General features: G+C 39.8%; 2 protein-coding genes across 4 annotated transcripts in view; one reads left to right on the forward strand and one right to left on the reverse strand.

Moving 5' to 3' along the window:
* LOC143292644 (protein phosphatase 3 catalytic subunit alpha-like) overlaps positions 1-11,289 on the forward strand; it is a 47,653-nt gene extending 36,364 nt beyond the window's left edge. For all 3 annotated transcript variants that reach the window (XM_076603135.1, XM_076603134.1, XM_076603136.1), the window contains 3 exons: positions 141-216; positions 1,802-1,899; positions 2,457-11,289. In XM_076603135.1, coding sequence (XP_076459250.1) covers positions 141-216; positions 1,802-1,899; positions 2,457-2,593 — 311 coding nt within the window. In that variant the 3' untranslated portion in view covers positions 2,594-11,289. The remainder of the gene's footprint in view (positions 1-140; positions 217-1,801; positions 1,900-2,456) is intronic.
* Positions 11,290-15,503: 4,214 nt separating this feature from the next.
* LOC143292645 (UPAR/Ly6 domain-containing protein crok-like) lies at positions 15,504-19,821 on the reverse strand. The gene is made up of 3 exons (XM_076603137.1): positions 19,628-19,821; positions 17,420-17,542; positions 15,504-15,867 (listed from the first exon to the last, which is right to left on the reverse strand). The coding sequence occupies exons 1-3, from the start codon at positions 19,689-19,691 to the stop codon at positions 15,656-15,658; spliced, it is 399 nt and encodes a 132-aa protein (XP_076459252.1). The 5' UTR covers positions 19,692-19,821; the 3' UTR covers positions 15,504-15,655.
* Positions 19,822-20,091: the final 270 nt, after the last annotated feature.

Below are 20,091 nucleotides of genomic sequence, written 5' to 3' on the forward strand. Positions count from 1 at the left end.
GAGGGGGAGGGGAGGGGGTGCAGTTTGCTTTCTGTTGACTTGCTGCAGGGTTGACTTAAAGAGATGTTGGGAGGGGGACTTTACTTTCTGTTGACTAACTTTGTGCCCTGTGGGTTTGTGTTTTTTCTCTGTGTCGCCAGTCGCTGCTCGCAAGGAGGTGATCCGCAACAAGATCCGAGCCATTGGGAAGATGGCCCGTGTCTTCACTGTGCTGCGGTCAGTGGACAGAGACTCTTTTCTCCGGCTGTGCCACTTCTGTCTTCTTCATTCTCTCTTGTGTTGCTTCTGTCACATCTGTGTATCCGTCGTCTTTTTTTTTTTCTTTTTTTTTTCCGATCAGTTTCAGTTTTGTGAAGTTGTTAAAGCTTGCAGACTGATCGATATGTGCTACACTTTGCCTCTCTTGATAATTTTTTTTAAAAGGCAACAGATGCCTAAACCTTCGCACAAACCCAAAGCGCTGGTCAGGCCTTGGGAGCCAATCCTGCGTTTGTGTAAAACATTAACTTGAAATAATTCAAAATAAACAAATAAGTATTCACATTTAAAGATATGTAGAAGGCAAATGGCTGAACAAACATGACTGTGCATGTGCATACTCACACAAGTGTGAGCACACACACACACACACACACACACACACACACACACTCTCTATCTCTATCTCTCTCTCTCTCTCTCTCTCTCTCTCTCTCCTTGGTGGGGATTTTGGGAGTGTCTGTGGGTTTGTTTTTTTTTAATAGAAAAGAGTACAGTTTGTCTTTTTCTGGCCTTGATAAATTTAAAGTGTTTTGTATTTTTGGCACCAAATAAGGTTAGCTGCATGTTTGCTTTGTGTGTATATGTGTGTTTATATGCATATATAAATATATGTGTGTGTGTATGCATATTTATTTATGCATGTATTATCTGTAGTTTTGAGTCGATGACATGGTACATTTTTCACCTGATCATTTACTTCACTGATGTGAATTCTCGTGACATACATAATTATTATATAGTTCAGTGGGGGAGAATGTTGTGTCACCTGTTATCCAATACTGGACTGCCTTAGGCTTCTAGAAGGAAGGAGTGGCTGTCACCTTGCCCTGCAGCTAGCTATACACTCCTATTGTAACATAGATGGCTGATATCGGCTGTCATCTTGCCCTACAGCTTGCTATACATTCCTGTTATAACATAGATGGCTGATGTCAGGTTCTTAAAGACAGGAGTTGTATGTCTCTTGTCAAGCTGCAGCCACGAGAGGACTGGGGATTGTAATTGTATAGTGTCAGTTTCTGATGATGATGCTCGTTTTGTGTGACATCCCTATCCCCACACCACACCCCCATGTCCAGGGGGCCACACAGATCTGGCCAGCTCTTCGTCTGTTCATTTGTTCTTGATTTTTTTTATCTTTGTTTCGTCTGTGACATGCAACTAAGAGTAAGACTGCCTTTATTCTCATTCATCTCAGCCATGAAATGCAGCACCCTTAGCTTAAGTGAGTAAAATGCCTAACTTAATAACCACAGATAACTAAGACTGCCTTTATATTCACATATATGTCAACCATAAAATGCAACATATTTAAATAAACAAAACTCTCAGTTTAAGAACCACAGATAAGTGAGACTTGCTTTATATCCTCATATATCTTAGCCATGAAATGCAGCATACTAAAAAAAAAAACCCTTCTCTTCCTTGTTTGTATATATGTGTGAAACACAGAGCCAGCAATGGTGATGTCTCCAGTCGGTTTTGAAATTATTGTACATGCTTTTTTCTTCTTTTTTTTTTCCTGTGGTTTGTATTTTAGAGAGGAGAGTGAAAGCGTGCTGCAACTCAAGGGCCTCACGCCCAACGGACTTCTGCCTCTGGGAGCGCTGTCTGGAGGGAAGGACACCCTGACCAGTGGTATGTGCTGGTGCTGCTTCCACTTAACATAGGACTGTGTACACACACACCCACACACAATTCTCTCTCTCACGCACACACACACACGCACCATGCATGCACAAAGAAGGGGCAGGGAGCATCACAGGATGAATAACTAGAGTGTTCACAACACTCGGGAGAGGTTTTTTTAAACAACTGCATGGTTTGGTGTGGTTCTTTTAAGTCCATGATAAATCTTTTGAAAAAGTACCCAGGTTTGCAATAATCTTTTCTTCTTTTTTTCTTCAGGTTTTTTTTTTTTTTTTTTTTTTTTTTAACTGAACTCCCAACTGTGCAGATATCAATGTTCATATTGTGAATAAAACCATTTTTCCTTTCTATAATTATTGTAAGAATTTATTGTAAGTTTCGCCACTCCACTTCTTGTCATTGTTGATCCATACAGATTGCATGTATTCTGTCTGAAGGTAAATAACACAGCAGTCTGTTCTCCAGCACATACTCCTAAAATATTAAAAAAAAATATATAAAAAAATTTTTAATGAAATAAAATAACTTTGTTTTGTTCCCCCCAGCACTGAGTGGGTTCAATCCGTCACACAAGATCAGCGGATTTGAGGAAGCCAAATGCCTGGACAAGATGAACGAGCGCATGCCTCCACGGAAAGACTCACAAAACAACACAAACAACAAAGAGCATCAAAAGTCCTAACTGCTACACCACTGTGCTAGACCTGGTTCCTCTCACCACATAACGGACTATGGCTGTCTTGTCATCCTCTGGTTTCCCCCCCTTTGCCCATGTGCACACGCACAACACAACACATGCACGCATAACACACATACAACACACACACACACACACACACACACACACAAAGACCCACTCATGCACACAAAGACCCACACACACTGCCAAAGGCACAAGTGAGCACCCACACCTCTCTGTTTGGATCTGACTGCATGGCTGCTCTCCACCGTCTGGGAAGCTGGCTTCCTGAAGGACACCTCGCTTGGAAGACGGGTGCCCTGCTGCAGAAATCAACCTACCCACCCAGGCACCCACCCTGACATGACATGACATGACACAGGAGGTGGTTCCCCACTTGCAACATCCAACGTCACTTTCTGCTCATCATCTTCTTCTCATCTTGCTGTGTCTGGGTTCCCCCTTCTCTGTCCGTCTTCTCCTTTTCTTTATATCTGTCTCTTTTGATATCTCTATATATATATTTAATACCCTGTTTTCCCTTTTTGAGATCTCATTGGCTAAAGCTGTCCTTTTTTTTTTTGTTGTTGTTGTTGTCATTTTTATGAGCTTGAGAGTGGCAACGGGTGGTACTGACTGTTCTGGGGTGGGGGGCTGATGGGGTTATTGGTTGCCCCCTGTGCAACCAAACCTGTGTGGAGATGGGTGTGTGTGTGTGTGTGTGTGTGTGGAGCATTCCCCTGATTATCTTCCTCTCTGCTGGTGAGGGGTGTAGCAAGTCAGCTGACTGGAGGTGAGCTTGACTCTGCGGCTGTCAAGTCGTCTGAGTGCACTGGGTTCACCGTGTCTTGAGGTGCTGCTGAATGGATGAGGCATAGGACGGGATTGTTGGTATAACATTGGGAGATCTAGTGGTGGCCACTATTTTGATGTGTGGGCAGTGCCTCCACTTTTCAGTGACGTCAGTCACTCTCTGGTTGAAAAGACAAGACACAGCATTGTACCACTGACACCGCTTCAGTTCCTCTATGCTTTCAAACAGTCGATATATACAGACCATGAGATCATGCCTGGTCTTTTATGACCCTGAATTGGGAGGGTGCTATAGGGTGAAACTTCACTGAGTTTGCAGTGATTCCAGGGACTACTTCCATAGTGACGAAGGCACCTGTTTGATGTTTTTAATTAGAGAAAAATCTCCCCAGTTTGATTTTCGTTTCCCAGGTTGCTCCACCTAGCTGTTCTGTTTTGAAAGGCACTGGCTGGCGCGTGTTAGACCCCGGAAAAGCCAGGGGAGTAAAACTTGTGACTGAAGGCAGAAAGAGTTTGCAAGCACAACACAGGCCTCAGGCAGTCAACATGACTTGAGGATTCTGTTGCCCACTACCTTCAGGTGTGGCTTGCTGATGACCAGGACAGCATCAGGCAGTGTACACAGTTTGGCGCTCACAGACAAGCAGCTGGGTGCTGTAGGTGGGACAGCAGTGCTGGTCACAGTGCTAGGACCTGACCGGCCATGAGTTTTGGCAAGCAGCCTGGCGCTTCGATTAGAACGAGTTGGAATCGTTTTTACTTGTAGATAGATGTGTTTTGTTGACTTTCTGTCAAAATCATGCTGAACTATACCTCAAATGGGATGGGAGAATTTTCCCATCATTGCCAACTTTGTGATAATTTTGATAGGGTGGGAGGAGAAATTTGGTAGGATAGGGTTCTCATTGGGTGTAACGAGTGTATACCAGTGACTATGGGCTGTGTGTTCGCGGCTTCTGCCCTGTGTCATGAGTTCAAAGAAAGTGGCTTTAAAAGACCCAAATGTACGCAGTAAGGCAGGGTGGAGGTTTTCAGCAAAGTGAAGGTCTGTTTGTGTTAGGTGGGGGTCAGTGTTCTGTGGTGAGGTGTCGGAACAAGATGGAAACAATGCTGGGGTATAATCCACCCTGTGCACACTGCCTTGCCCTGGCCTTTCGCTGTGGTCCTGACTGACCCTGTTGGTGTTTTCCACCTGCTCACTTGCTGACAGCTTTCTGTCACCTTGTCAATTAGTCTGTATAAATTGTGGCTAACTCATGTGAAGCTGGTGTTCAAACATTCTCTCTCTCTCTCTCTGTCTCTCTCTCAGATGTTTCTGCAGATGTGTTATGGTTTATGAGGCAAGTGTCTCGTTAGCACCTGAACATGAGAAGTGTAAATAGTTGTCACTATCACCGTTCCTCCTCCTGTCTGTTATGGTTGATGCGGCGCAAAGAGAAGGGCAGTGCTGCTTCAGGGTGAGGCTGGCACAGTGTGGCATTGGCGTTCAACCTGGCATGGCTGCAGAAATAAAGGATAAAAATTATGCAGTGTATCCCGTCATGTGACTCTTCAGTTGCAACAGCTTCAGTCCACAGACCGATTTATATGATTAAAAAAATAAGGTATGCTTTCCTTGATGATTTTGTTTTTTGAGCACGCTTTCTGTAACTTAAAATCTTTTAAAAAGTTGCTGTTGAGTTTCAGATCAGTACAAGACCTTCACACTGTAGTTTTCCCTCTGTTACAGTTGCCAGTATACTGGGCAATAGATTACTAGTGATAGTTGTTTTTTTGACGATTATGATCATATTAGATTCCCCTGTCTTTTGACATGTGATTTTGCTGGGCATCAGTTTTGTGTAGATCAACCATTTTTCTCTTTTTTTATTCGTTTTTGCTAGGCTCTGATTTGTGTGCACTCCTATCCCCCCCCTTCCATACCCCAAAAATGTTCTGTACTCTTTCTTGGTCTGGTATAGAAAACAAGTGCCTGTCACATGATAAACTGAAATGATATCAGAAAAGCACATCAGCCGAATTCATCTGGTTGAAAACAGTGCCCTCACTTTTTCAGTATAAGCATGATTGACAAACAAAAAACAACAACAAAAAAAAGAACAAAATTTGTTTTAGTTGAATTAAGGCAAGTGTCTTCAGCTGAGGGTGACAAAAGGAAAGGAGTGTGGGGATGTGGGGGAGAGCACATTTAACACGGTATGAGCTATAGCATGGTTACTGAAGCACTGCTGTCAAGCTCAGTTTCTCGCTGGCAGAGGTTTTCACTGTTCCATTGGTTTGCCTGGAACAAGATTTCAAACTGTGGTTTTGTGTAGACCGCAGTTTCTTCATGCTTTCTCTTGTCAAAACATGCTTAACTACTGTGCTGGGTTAAACATATGCATATTTGGATTGGAGTTTTAATATGAATTTGTCATATGCTATTAGATTGTGTAAGTCATTTCTGATGTGATCAGAATTGGTCTTTCTAATGCTTTGTCACTTGTTGATTGTTGTCGTCTTGGATTTCTCTTTTTTTTTCTTTTTTTTTTTAACTTTTTTTGTTCAGCATGATGTGATTAAGGTGGAAATATTGCTTATATATCTGTTGGGTATTTGGTTTTTACTTTATGATCAAGTGTATGCCAACGCAAAAAACTAAGTAGGATACCATTTTGAATCATGTTATCCATGATTTATTAGATTTTTATGTGCCATCTTTTGTCTCTCCATCCCATATTGGTATTTGTATTCGCATGCTTGCACGCACGCATGCACACGTGCGCATGCACACACACACACACACACACACATGTGACCTTACTAAATTTTGGAACAGAACTTCTGTTTGACACCACTCTGTGACATAAAAACATTCTGGGAACAGTAGGTGAGTGGTGAAAGCATTGCCCTGTCCTGGGCTTGTATCTCGGCTGTGGTTGATTGGTGAAAGGAGGACACTTTCCAGTCTCCCATGTCAGCTGATGTGTGGACCTGCCAGTGCCCGAACCCTCTCCAGATGCGTACTATACATGCCAGAAAAAAAAAAAAAAAAAAACCTGACATGCATCAGTCAAAGGAAACTCTCCTTTCCTTAACTGCCTTCAAAAAAAAAGAAAGACCCCTTCATCAGATACTGAAATTTTATATTGTCTCTCTGACAAACAGTCTCTGTCCACATTGACCAGATATTGAGTACACAGAGAGACAGTAGCATGCAAGTTATGAACCCCAGTATCCTGGTTCAGTGCTCATCATCATCATCAGTGTACCAGATCATCCATTGTGATTGCTCAGTTGCTGGTGGTTCTGTGTCGTTTCTTTTGCTGCTTGTAAATCATGACAGTATTGTGCCAAAATGACCCGGTTTGCTTGACTTAGTTAATTAACGAGCATTAGTGGCAGGGTTTATGTGTGTGTATATATATATGTGTGTGTGTGTGTTCATGTTGATCAGAGAAGGGTTCGAATGAACAGTTTAAGCTAACGTACAGACGCATGCTAGTCCATGTAACTATAAGAACAGCCAGTAAATGTTACTGAGAGCAGAGGACGACTTTCCTCAAGTACATAAGCAACTTGCATTGCTTACTGCACAGGCAAAAATAGGAAAAGAGCAAAGCAAAAAGATATCTCCTGGTTGATTAGTTTTCTGGACTCGCTAACATTGGAGTGGTTTTTGCTCAAAGTTTCTAATAATGCTATTTATTAGGGACAACAAGTCAGAGTACAAATCAGTCTTTCTTTCTGGTTTTTGCTGGGGTGGTTTTCTATAATAAAAAAAATGAACTTACCATGGGTCGCAATGGGTTATATATAAGGATATAATTCATTGCAAGTTGAAGGAGCATTGTGATGAAGAGTGTCTTGGCAGCAGAGCAGGGTCTCCTCTAGTGTGCAGCCTCATGCCAACGTAACATTGATAGATTCCTTAGGTGTGGCTGTGTATCATGGCAGAGTAATGCAGCAGATTAACAATAATGGGCAGCAAATAACAGACCTGTTCCTCGTGCGCAAAGGAACCCCATGTTTGTGAGTATGTGCTGCAACATTGCACATCAAGTTGGGATCAGCTGTTTGAAACTGTCCGCTGAGAGTAGTGCGGTGCAAACCATGTGTGACATCATCACTTCATGGCAGCAGTGTTGGCTTGCCTCCATCAAAGCAGCTTTGACAGTTTGATTTTTATTGCATTCTCCGATTTCTCCCATACCTCATGCCAAATCTGCAGAACAGTGATGTACTTGTATAATCAACAGCCTGAGTTGTATTCTGACTTGATGTCCCTTTGTTCAGTTTCTGCAGTGTTCTTGTAGTTTTTCATGACCTTGTTCCTGCTAAAACTCCAGCTACATTCCTCTGTGTATTGTTTCCTGTGGGAGTGTTTGTGTGACCAGAGCCAAAGATGTATTTTTTTACTGCATATTTCTTGTTGCTGTTTTCCATTTACCACTGAACTTGCTGCATGTGTCCATATAAATTTCTGTCTGATGTATATTAGGCTGGGGAGAGGGGGGAGGGGTGAGGGAGGGAAGAGGCTGTGTTGTGCTGTATGTCCCAGTTTCTGTTTCAGTCTTGTATGTGTCGTGTTCTTGGGTTAATGGTTTCTTGCTTGCCGTCTGTGCTGTTTGTATGCCAAGTCATTTTGATGGTAGGCTTTAGACTGAAAAATTGCCGTCTTTTTTTTTCTTTTCTTTTTTTTGATAATTGTCTCTACCTCTAACATCCTCTTCACTCATCCCCCTTATCTAAATAGATAAAACAATATCACCTTCTTCCTCAGCCTTCACCCATCCCCTGTATCTAGATTAAAACACAGATATGTCACACTCTTCAAACCTTTACTGCATTGGATGAGATGGTGCTCCATTTATCATGCAAACTTTTGCCACATTAGCCTCACAGCCTGTTGTACCTGCAAGTTTCCAACCTGCCTTTCCCCTGTCCTATCCACTGTCTGAAATTTTGGCAATACATCAGAACAACAGTATAAGAGGTTGTATGAAGTAATAAACAACTTTTTCTTCTTCTTAAAAAAAAAAACAAAAACAAAAAAACATGACTTCATGCCAATGCTGCTCAGTGCTTCCGATCATCCAAATAGTTTAAGGTACAAAGAAGCTTTTCCCTAGTTTCATTTCGTTTGAAGGCTGGGGGTTGGTTTGCATGCTTTGTGTGACTTCATCTGTACACATTTCATGCAGGACATGTTTTATATAGATTTGTGATGTGTGTGTTGGGATCACAGTTCACAGCAAGCCCTTGAAGGATCAGTGTCTCGGTTTCATTTTCTGACATGTTTTTTAGAAGGGTGTAGGCGGTTTGCAGTGTGTGTGTGTAACTTAGTGTGTTTTTTTTGTTGTTGTTTTGTTCCCAGTCCTTTTCCATGACATTTGAATAAGACAGTAAGGCTCACATTTTGTACATAAAGATATGTGTGTGTGTGGGGATGGGCGGGGGGGGAGTGCAAGCTTTTAAGAAAAATCTTGATCTGATGACTAATATGAAGCTTTGGGGGTGCAAAACCTTGATCAATATTTCGTAGCAAAGTAAGCGACATTTAAATCCCTTGTCTTCAAAGATTCAGATCATATGGTGTTGCAAGTCTGGAGCATACATTGAATTGGGTGGACATAAAGGTGAAATCTATCATTTTTGAGGCAGGGGGGGAAGCTTTGTAATGAGTGAGTTTTGGTATCATTTATGTCCTTTGTGATCTGGTGTACCCTTGTCATCCCAAAGACTTGTTGCTGTGTGTTAATTTGAAGCTTCGCGTGCTGTTAGTCTAATAGCTCTTAGGAAATGACACAGCAAAGCTTCTTGTTTTTATGTTGGCCTAGTGAGAGTAATCTTGGCGTGTCAGTCAGTGTATGTTGGGTCAGCATGAGGGCATACAGCAGCCATCATGTGGATAGACCTCTCACAAAGAAGCACGGTCTTGGGCCACATTTAATTCACTGCCACAGTATCACTGCCTGTGAGCTGCAGTATTTCATTCAGCTGGAGAGATTGGACAATACAGGATTGGTCCTAAATTTATTCTGTTTCATGCAGCAAAGTAATGCACTCCGCTGTCTTGTGGGGACAGATTGTCAGAGGGATGCATGAATGAAAGATAAATCTGTCACTTTTTCAGATTAATTTATGCATTTTTTTTTCTTTTCTTTATTTTCTTTTTTAACTATACTTCTTTTGTTTTCTTTTTTGGTGGTGCACAGTTTCAGGTTATTTTGAAACGTTCAAACACTTGACTGTTGTTTATTGCACAAAATTATATGGGGGAAAAGTTATGGACAAAGGACTGCTACATTCTGGTTAGGAAATACTCCTTTTGTTTCAGTCCCCTAAAAAATTGCCTGCACCACCTTGTTTTCTGCTCTTTGACATTATCAATTTGCACTTTGTCTCCCAAACACAAATTCAGTGCAGAATTCCTTGTTTTACACTTCTGTGGATAAACGTATCAAACAGTTTCATACACACCGAAATATTTTTTATATAATTGCACGTAATTGTTCTTAATGCTTGGTAAGGCAAACACAAAGGAAGTGGGTTCCAACTTCTGCTTGCAGTTCCCCTCTGTAGTGACCTGGATGTCAGTGAAGAATTTTTCTGTCTGGTTTTTACAGCTCCTTGTGCGTTACCCTCCTCCAGCTGTGAAAGTGTGTGATGTGTTTGTTGAAGTCATGCTGTGGAAATGTTGATGTCAAGTTGAAATGCGTTCATGTAAAATGCCCATTTCGTTTTTCTTTGTTACGTTTCTTTCCCCAAAGATGCAATTTTTTTAACCCAAGAGTGTGATTTGTCCAGTTTGCAGCTGTGTCTCTTCATCCATTGCTGTTTGTTTGGGTTGTTTTCTTGTGATTTGTGGGAATGTGTCATGTCAGCTTTTTTTTTTCCCCCCTCTTTTTCCAATTCTTGTTAACTGAATACAAGTGTATGAAAAGGTCCTTGCCCTGCTCTGAAGGTGTATATGATTTATTTTTCTTTTTATAAGACTTTTTATATATCTTCCTCCTAATACCTGTGACTTTACCCCCTCCCTCCCAACCTGTCCAAAATACACCTCAGTTGACTTAGCCAGAAGCTGCTGTTTTTGGAGCGCATGATGATTGGGGAGTGACCAGATGTTGTCATCTTTGCCAGAACAGTAGTGATTCCCTCCATTGACGTTGGGAGCTGAGTGGATGGTGGGCAGTTGCCACCTGTCAGCTAGCCGAGTGAACTGACTTTTGCCAGGGCCTGCAGACAGCTAAACATTCCCCCGACTTACTGCATGTGGCTGTGATCATCTCCTCTTCCTAGCCCTGACTTATCCAGGACCACTGCCCAGCTGTCTGCATCGTCCTGTGTTTTGGAGCAGAGAAGCGTCTGGACAGCCCCGTCTTCTTCATCACATCCTGTTGGCGGCAGATGGTGCCACTCACAACGCAGAGCTCAGCTGTGATTGAAGCATGTCTGGATGACATGTCCACCCCACCCAACCCCCCCTTTTTTTTTTCCTGTAGTGTGAAGCTGCACTGTCTGGTACCCAGGGCTGGATAGAGCGTCACCCACCTCACCCTGTCCTTCCCCAGCACCTCCTTGTACAGTCTCTACATCAAGTGGGCTGTAGTTCCCACGCCTGCAGATGTGGTCAGGCAGGGATTTTGACTTAAGCACTTGCTTTTGTAATACATTTATGTAGTTCATGCACCACTATTATTTTGGCCTTGTTAAGGTTGGGTTTTTTTTTCCATTTCTCCTTTTTTTTTTCCCCCCTTTAAAAAATTATACAACTTATATGTCTACAACAAATTACCTTTTCCATTTCGAAAGAAACAAGTCAGTTGTCATACATTGTAAAATCATGCATGTATCCAAAGTGTAAACTTTCTGTGTTTAAATTAAATCACTTGTTTCTTTACTTTTCTGCGTTCTGGTTCTCATTTTAATGTGAACAAGTTGACGGTGGACATTGTCACATGACCAGTGTGCATGTGCAGCCAAATCGAAACTTTTTTTTTCTGTTTTTTTCACTTTCACTCTGTAACCCCTGGAACAGCTAATTTCTGCTGGTACCACATTTGGTAAAAATATACTTCTGTGGACTTTTAACAAAGATCAGTGCATGTTCTTTTAACCATCTTTGAATCAGTTCTCAAGTTGCTTTTTGTTAATCACTTGGTTCACACAAAGTTATCAATTTGAAATTGTAGTTAAGATAAGTGATATGTACCTAAAATTATGCTTTTAATAGACTTTGTTGAAACACAACTGTTCAATCCACAACACACTGACATACACTCGACACTTGGACTTCAAAATGAAATGGCAAGGAGGTACTGATTAAAAGACTTTATTTTCTAATAAAAAATAACTACATGTTTACTCATAATATTTTTAACATTAAAAATACAAGCTTAAAAACCAGTTTACACAGTGGCATAAAATGAGAACATGTAGCCTTGGCTGTAACAACCAAATAACAATGAGTAACAAATACGAAATAACAAGTGTGCTGTATCTAAACTTTTCACAATAGAAATCTATGTATGATCACATTTATTTGTCTGATATTCAACAGGTTATATATGGATTCACTATCTTTTATTTCATCTTCCTCGAAACAAATTTTGTACATTTGAATTTACTTTAATTAGTTAAAGGTGGTGGGTTTTTTTAAAGTTAAATTTGGGGGTTAACATGGTTACCTCATTTATTTTACAATTAAAAAATGCATGTAAAATATCAGTAAATGCAAGTGTACTTGAGTATTGAAATATTCATCCCCGGCCTTTTTCTCTTTTTCTGGCTTTGCAAATGTAACCATAGCTATTAAATAAGCAAATTTCTTAGAAGCTGTGGTTTTTACAGTTAACTTTTTTTTTTCTTTTTTTTTAACATTTCACTTTTTTTTCTCTTCCCAAATAACTGACCCACTAGATCTGAAATAAAGATATTCACTCTATCACAACAGACAAAAACACTGGTAAACAGAACAATTCATTCTGCATCTGACTTCACAAACAAGGATGAGAAGAGTGCATGAAAGAATACTGCAGTGGGCAAGATTGCACATCCATACAAATGAGGTTTCACATTAATATTCTGATGGATTTTTTGTTTTGTTTTCATAACTGAATCCAATAAAATTTAAAAAAAGAAGACTTGACAACTGCACAAGAATTAATGGCAAGCTCCAATAACCATTTTGATTCCAACAAGCTTGATGTGCTGCCTCTACTGATAGATACCATATCAACCCATCATGACTGGCTAAAGCATGGTCCTTTCTTCACCCATAAAAGTAATGCTGAAACAAAACACTATTTCACTTCTTATTTGATATCATTTACCTCAACATGAATATAAATAAACCAGTGTATGTGGTAAAACCACTTGCTTTATTTACTTCAAGTTTCAATGCCTACTGTGTCACAAATGTTTTTATCCACAAACTCTTTCACACAAGGTATGATGTCTGGTTTCAGTATGTGATATGCCCACATTTGTATCTGATGTGCAACCTTTTCATAACCCAGTTCTGCTTTTGCAAGTTCACAGCTCCTGAGTAAATCTGTGATTATGAACAAAATCAAATAAACATAAAAAGTTCCAACAAGGGGAAAAAAAGACATCACTCAAAACTGATCAATCGTGCAAATTCAAATTCCAAACACCCTTATGAAATGCAAGAAACAACGAACCATTCCCCTGCACAAATTGAACAACCTTTACCCCATTTTCACTGCCAGGCAGTTTTGCTTTCAACTGAAGTATAGTCCATCATTCACGCCCTCATAGATGAGGACTGACACAATCACGAGGGTAAAACCTTTTCCCCGATTTACCGGCACAACTTTTTACCAGATCATTACTAGTTAGGCACACACACATCAAAATCCCACAATGATTAAAAAAAAAAGACGGTGGGATGAACACAGATAAATGCAATGTAGTGCTCATGAAAGGGTCTACAAACCCCTTCTAATATTTATAGCTAAAAAAGGAAATTTTCTAAAAATTAAAAAACAGAAAAAAAAGGTTTCTGTGTATTTGAAAAATCAAGTTTTAGAAATGTACAATGGGTTTTCACACTGAATATTTAACATTTTAAAAAGAATAAAATGCAAGGATGCAAGACAACCAGGAAAAAAGTTTCAAACAAGACTTCGAATCGCAATGCAGTTAACTGAGTTAACCAAGTAAAAGGCAGAGTGTAAAATCTAATATTGCAAAAAGCTGAACATTTCATTGGTAACATGTACACGCATGACAGATTATACACACTGGAATGTGAGGTGATCCGAAGGAGGACAAATCCACTGAAATGCACCCAACAGGTTCCTTAGGACTACTTCACACTACACTATTCATTGGAATAAATGCTTCCAGTGGGATGGGATCTGCGCTCAAGGCAGTGAAGGTCAGGGTTGTGGAGCAATGGCAAATATTATTTCCATACAACCATGAACAGTACGCATGGATGAGGGTGACAGAGAGTGTGTGTGTGTGTAGCTCAGGAGCTATTACGCATGTGCTTTGATTCTCATACAAAAATTTAATATTTTTCTATGCTATTTCTGCCAGTCGAAAACATCCAACATTACTTGTTCATTGAAAGGCTATAAATGCACATTCAGACTTTTCCTCAATTTACACGACACGGAACAATTAAATGGTAAGCAAAAGCACTTTACATACAATGAAGAAAGAAACTTGTTCAAATCTGTTGCTTTCTCAAGGCTCCCAATAGAAGCACACAAGAAGCTGTTTCTGTTCCATTTACAACTTCAATCATGAGTTTACGACTGCTGCTTTAAGTATCTCTCCATAAGAACAACAGACTGCCACTTTCAATAGCAAGTGTGTAGTGGATCTAAATCTAAGCTGTAGGACACCAGTGGTAAGTATTCTTTTTGTCACAGATGCAAGAGTCTACCAATACAGTGACAAGACTGGCAGGCTTCACCCCTCTTCTTCTTCCACAGCAAGTTCAGCAACTTTTCTTTCCTTTACACTTTTTTGTTTGTGTACACTGTCATCAGAACCATCAAGCCACTCCAGAAACTTGAGAAGGAAGAGCAGATGAAAAACGACAGACCCAGAGACATACACACAGTTGTTATGCTGTAAATGAACCCCAATAAAGAGTGAATTACAAATATGATCACATAATGTAAAGAGATTTTGTCCTAGGTTTCAGATACTTTGAAGACACACACACTTGTGCATCTACAGAAAACCTTCCTTCCTCCCAAACTGCAAAAAAATTTTTTTTTTAAATGTTAATAATAATAAATGACTGCAGAACAAGGCGACTGCTTTGATGACAACAGACATGACAGACGTCCATACAATTTACCAACTTTATGATAATGAAGGTGACAAACATGGTCCAGTATCATTCTTATCGTGTACATATCTTTGCTAACAACTTGAGATTTAAAAAATGATATTAAAAAACCCATTTTCTACATCCTTTTAGACAACCAACTGAAGACAAATGAGTTACTGGTTCTAGAAAAGGAGGGGAACTGGTGCAAGAAAAGCAAAGGTCTGGATGATAAACATCAAGAGTCTGCAACAGACAGAAGAAAGGAACAGATGAGATTTTTAGATTGATGAGAAAGATTATCATAATAAACAACCCTTGCCAAGAAGAAATGCTACCACTGTACCAAGAAAATCAGATAACCATGATTTCATCCATACCTGAACTGGAGTCTGGACCAAGATAAAAAAAAGAATTATTCAATAAAAAACAAAAATTGATAACCATGTCAACAAATAAAATGAAAAGGATGTGAAGGTTCCCAAAAAACAGGAATGCCTTTGGCGTGGAGTTGGATTTAGTTCCAGATCAAGACATGCAAATGTTTCATCAATTTTGTCCACCACTAGCTTTCACAGTCAGCTGTTCGACCAACCAACCTCTGCACCTAAACTGGATTTTGGGAGGAGTAACTAACCGCATCTTTTCATTTTCTCCCCTTCAGTGGGGTAATAGCTTGCACAGGACAGGGTATCAGACCCTTGCTGGAGTCTGCACTAGTGGGTTACAGTACATTATGTGTAATAAAAATGGATTTTATCAAAAAAGATAAAAAATCTGGAGGAAACATAAAAAAAATTAAAAAAATCACCATCATAAACCAAACAATCTGAAAATCAGGGCTCTTGGAACAACTGAAAAGTTATAAAAAGGAGAGTTTGGAAGAAAGACAGAGACAGAGAGAGACAGAGAAAGATGATTAAGAGAGAAGAAGAAAAGCAGGTTTATCAGAAGGATCACAAGTGGAGCAGGTAGGCCAGCAGCCCGCAGACAGAAGCCAGCAGCACAGAGATGGATAGGTGGCCAGCGCTGTTGCAGTTGTCGCGATCGCAGTGGCAGTAGAAGATCTTGATGCGGTAGGTCCCTGTGCGCTCAATGCACTTCATTGGGCCAGACTCTATGGCACACTGCCGAATCGTTCGTACATGGTAGTCGTCATCATAGTAGACTGTGGGAACACACACAGAAGTAACAATCATCAGCAAGCACTTACATGAAGCAGTGGCCTAGTGGTAAAGCACCTGTCTTAGTGTCTAGGAAGCAAGAGTCCCATGTGTTCCAAAATCCGCATGGACCAGGGTTTCCCTCTATGTTTTTTAACCCCACCCCCACCCCCTCCACCCCAACTCTCTCCACTTTTCTGAGTGATCGTCTGGGAGTTAGCCTTTTGGTTGAGGCGATAAACCAAAATCCAATGTGCAGCATGCGCTTACTGACTTTGTGCTTGTAAAAGAAGTCACATCCAAAAACGGGTTGTCCAGGCAAAATTCTCTAGAAAAATCCACTCCAACAACGAAAGAAATACACCTGAAGATAGAAAAATGACCAGACAAGGGAGGCAAGGCCTTCAAGACTAACTTGTGATGTGTACTTAATTGAACAAAGGAAAAATGGGGGTGGGGGGTGGGGGGGAGAAGCAGCAGCAGCTTGTATCTAAAATGTCACTAATCTCTGATGTACACACTAACACAGTATGACAGGGTTTTTTCCGGGACCTTATTCCGAACAATGTCATTATGTATGATCTGCTATTTCCTGAAAAAATAATACTTGGGCGAATATACATTGTGAAAGGTCTTCACAATGAGTGTAAAACACAAAAGACTTTCTCAGTTTCTATGTACCGAGTAATTTTTTTTTCAAAAATGAATTGTTTTAGATAAAGATCACCATAAAAACAAATAAATGCCCATGTTTCAGAACATGAATAATCTCCCCTTCAATTAGCTGCCCCAAAGATATCTATTCATCAATGTAACTTCAAGACTTAAGTTGTTATTTGAACAAAAAATGATAAAAGAGACTGCTGTTGATCATTCTTTCAGTACATCAAATCAATGTGTCAAGTTCTGTGAATAGAAATAAAAATTATAACAGTATATTATAATTTGGCTTCTTTTTTTTTCCCATCCCAAAGGCGCATTGTTATTGAAAACAGTGTTAGTGGAAAAAAGATAATTTTTCCTATTTTGTGCCCAATCTGGTGTCAATTGACAAAGCATTTCCAGAGAAAATGACAATGTTCAAAAGTCTACCACAGACACACATACAAACAACCGAACATTGGATTATAACACACTTACTGTTTACACAAGCAAGTCAAAAATGGGTGGCGCTACACCTTGGTGATGTGCTTTCCCTAGAGAGAGGAGCCCAAATATCATTCCTCATACTGAGCAATCGGTTGTGACTAAAAGTAAATCAATACCTTCCACAGATGCAACAACAGGAACCAAGGAGTAGCAACACAAAAAGAAACCAGTAACATGTTCTCTTTAGCAAGATATTTTTCAGAAATAGGAACAACAAAATTACAAAAAAAAGCATTCTTTGAAAATACACATAAATCACATAAAAAATCAAAACAGTCTTTGAAAGCAAACACATTCAGCACATTAAAAAAATTACATTCTTTTAAATAAAAAGAATGCAAATTAAATGTGGAATAAAATAATGTAAATGAACATAATCAATACTCTGTGGCCCTAGGTAATACATACTTTCTTGCTCCATTTTTCTGCATGATGTGGTGTTCTTGGGGCACTCAACTGTATGAGACAAGGGGTTGCTGTCACAATCTGTTTTCACAAATGAGTTGCACTCCACACATTTCAGCGATAAACCTGTAACAGTGAAAGTAAACACATGGTTGGGTTTTTTGGGTTGTTTTTTTTTTCAAGCTCTGACCACTTTATAAACTGAAGTGAAATGCTAAAAAACATATTGTAAAATTCTAGAAATTACATAATCATAATAATATTTCCATTCTTCAATATCTCACGTTCAAAATTACTGAATATTTCTAAGTTCCTATGTTTACAGAAAGCTATTCCTCATCTCTGATACATTTATGTCCTGATAACATACATTTATGTCCTGATAACAAAGAAGGGGGATGGGAAGTGGTGCAGAGGGGATCCAGGAAAGGAGAGCAGGGGGACAGGGTGGTTATGTAAGCTCCTGTCCAAAAGGGCATTGTTAGGCTTTGCAAACCATGTCAGAGTTTGCCAGTAACCTTCTTATGCTGAGTCTCTGAGTCAGCATTACTAGTTTTGGAAATAAAATTCCTGCCATGGTGATTCCACAATATGTTCATTATGAATGATTTTCTTATCAGTTTATGTTCAATTTTTAACAGTATATGAATAAGCTTTCACCATAGTGATAGTGTTCAGCACAGAAACTGATTTTTTTTTTTTTTTTTTTTTTCAAGATTTTTTACTTTTCTTGTTCATGTTCCAACAGAATACTGATGATAGGCTCAGTCACAGATCTACCAATGAATCATTATCAATTTTGACATGGATCAGGACAAAGTGTCCAGCAGCGACATGGATCAGGATAAAGTGTCCAGCAGCTTCTGTCAGTCTGTGTGAGTGTCACCAAGCACTAGTATTAAAAAAATAATTAAAAAAAAAAAAAAAAAAAAAATTGAAGTCTTCCCATCTTTCCCCAAAGCCAACTATTGAATGGGCAGGTTTTCTCCATTATAAATTTTTTTTTTTTTTTTTTAACTATTTTTAGGAAGACCATTTCAAGTCACTATCTGATAAATAATCATTTTTTAACATGCTTTTGAAAACACAAGCACAATCCATACTTCCAAATGCCACGATCTCGCCAGTCAGCACATTCTGACATAGGGATAAATAAGTATAGGATAGTGTGTGTGCGTGTGTGAGTGAGTGAGTGAGTGATTGTGTGTGTGTGTGTGTGTGTGTGTGTGTGTGTGGTGTGTGTGTATGTGTGTGTTCTGATAAATTATCATTTTCTTCAACATGCTTTTATTATAGTTTTAAAAGGACAAGCACAATCCATACTTCCAAATGCCAAGATCTTGGGGAAATTATCATTTTCTTTAACATGCTTTTATTATAGTTTTAAAAGGACAAGCACAATCCATACTTCCAAATGCCAAGATCTTGACCAGACAGGACATGGGGATATTCTGTGTGTGTGTGTGTGTGTGTGTGCGCGCGCGCATATATGTGTGTGCGTGAATGTGTGTGCAAGCATGCATGCTCGTGTGTGTACATGTGTGTGTGTGTGCATGCGTGTATGTTTATGTGTGTGCAAGCATGCATGCTCCTGTGTGTATACATTGTGTTTGTGTGTGTGTGATGTGTGTGTGCATGTGTCACGTGTGTGTGTGTGTGTGTGTGTGTGTGTGTGTGTGTGTGTGTGTGTGTGCTGAATTTACACTCAACAATTTCTCAAGTATCATTTCTGTTGTATTTCAATGCATTTTCTTAAACTTTTTGTTGATTACCAAATAAAAAAAATCAAAGTTAGTTTGACTGAATCCAAAGGAATAAAACAAACCCAAACTATGCATATTCATTCTCTATTCAACTGGTGTTGAATAAAACATGTCAACTGTAATAAGGTAATATGGTACTTCGTGACTAATCTCGACAGCTTCTCACTCTCTCATACCCTACACCTGGGTGTAATTTCTCAAGTGAGGTCGAAACACTCGACTGAAACAAGTCGGCAAGTACTACCTATCAGCGAAGGTCACCCAACCGTTATCCACAGCTACTGACGCTCAGAATCTACCATTGGCATATTCTAGCGTTATGCAAGTATTACTATCACCTGCCCCGACTATGCTGTGCAAATAGTAATGAAACTGAAATTTTGCTGATGGGCAGTCAACCAAGACTAAACCGAGTGCGTGCTGTTGCGTGAACTGCCGCTCAACTTACCTTCTCGCACAGCCACGACAAGCAACAAAACTGCAGCAACAAGCAAATGACAGGAGCCCATCATGGTGTTCGGTTGCGACAGTGTGATCTTGGTCTTTGGACAGCAAAAGGAACGAGCAAGATATTATGATCTGACAATAAGACGCTCCTGCTTTTGCGGTCACCTTCACTCGCTTTGCATACCGCGAACAGTGGCGCCGCCAACATGCAAGGGCCGCAATCTACTAAACCTGGCTTTATCTTTTCCTGTCAGAGGAAACCGTCAAAATTTGATGATTAATAATTCACTTGTTGCTATCAGTTTATTAATTGGTATCTATTTATTTAATGGCTTAATATTTTGTAATAAAACACATTATCTAGTTTCCAAAAAATATTTTTAAAAAAGAAAGGGGTGGGTGGACAGAGTTTGCTCTTTGCGCATTTTGGTGCACTCAATAGAATTTCGATCATTCTTTATCTTG

The sequence above is a fragment of the Babylonia areolata genome, chromosome 18 (genome assembly GCF_041734735.1).
Source record: "Babylonia areolata isolate BAREFJ2019XMU chromosome 18, ASM4173473v1, whole genome shotgun sequence".
In the NCBI taxonomy this organism is placed as follows: domain Eukaryota; kingdom Metazoa; phylum Mollusca; class Gastropoda; order Neogastropoda; family Buccinidae; genus Babylonia; species Babylonia areolata.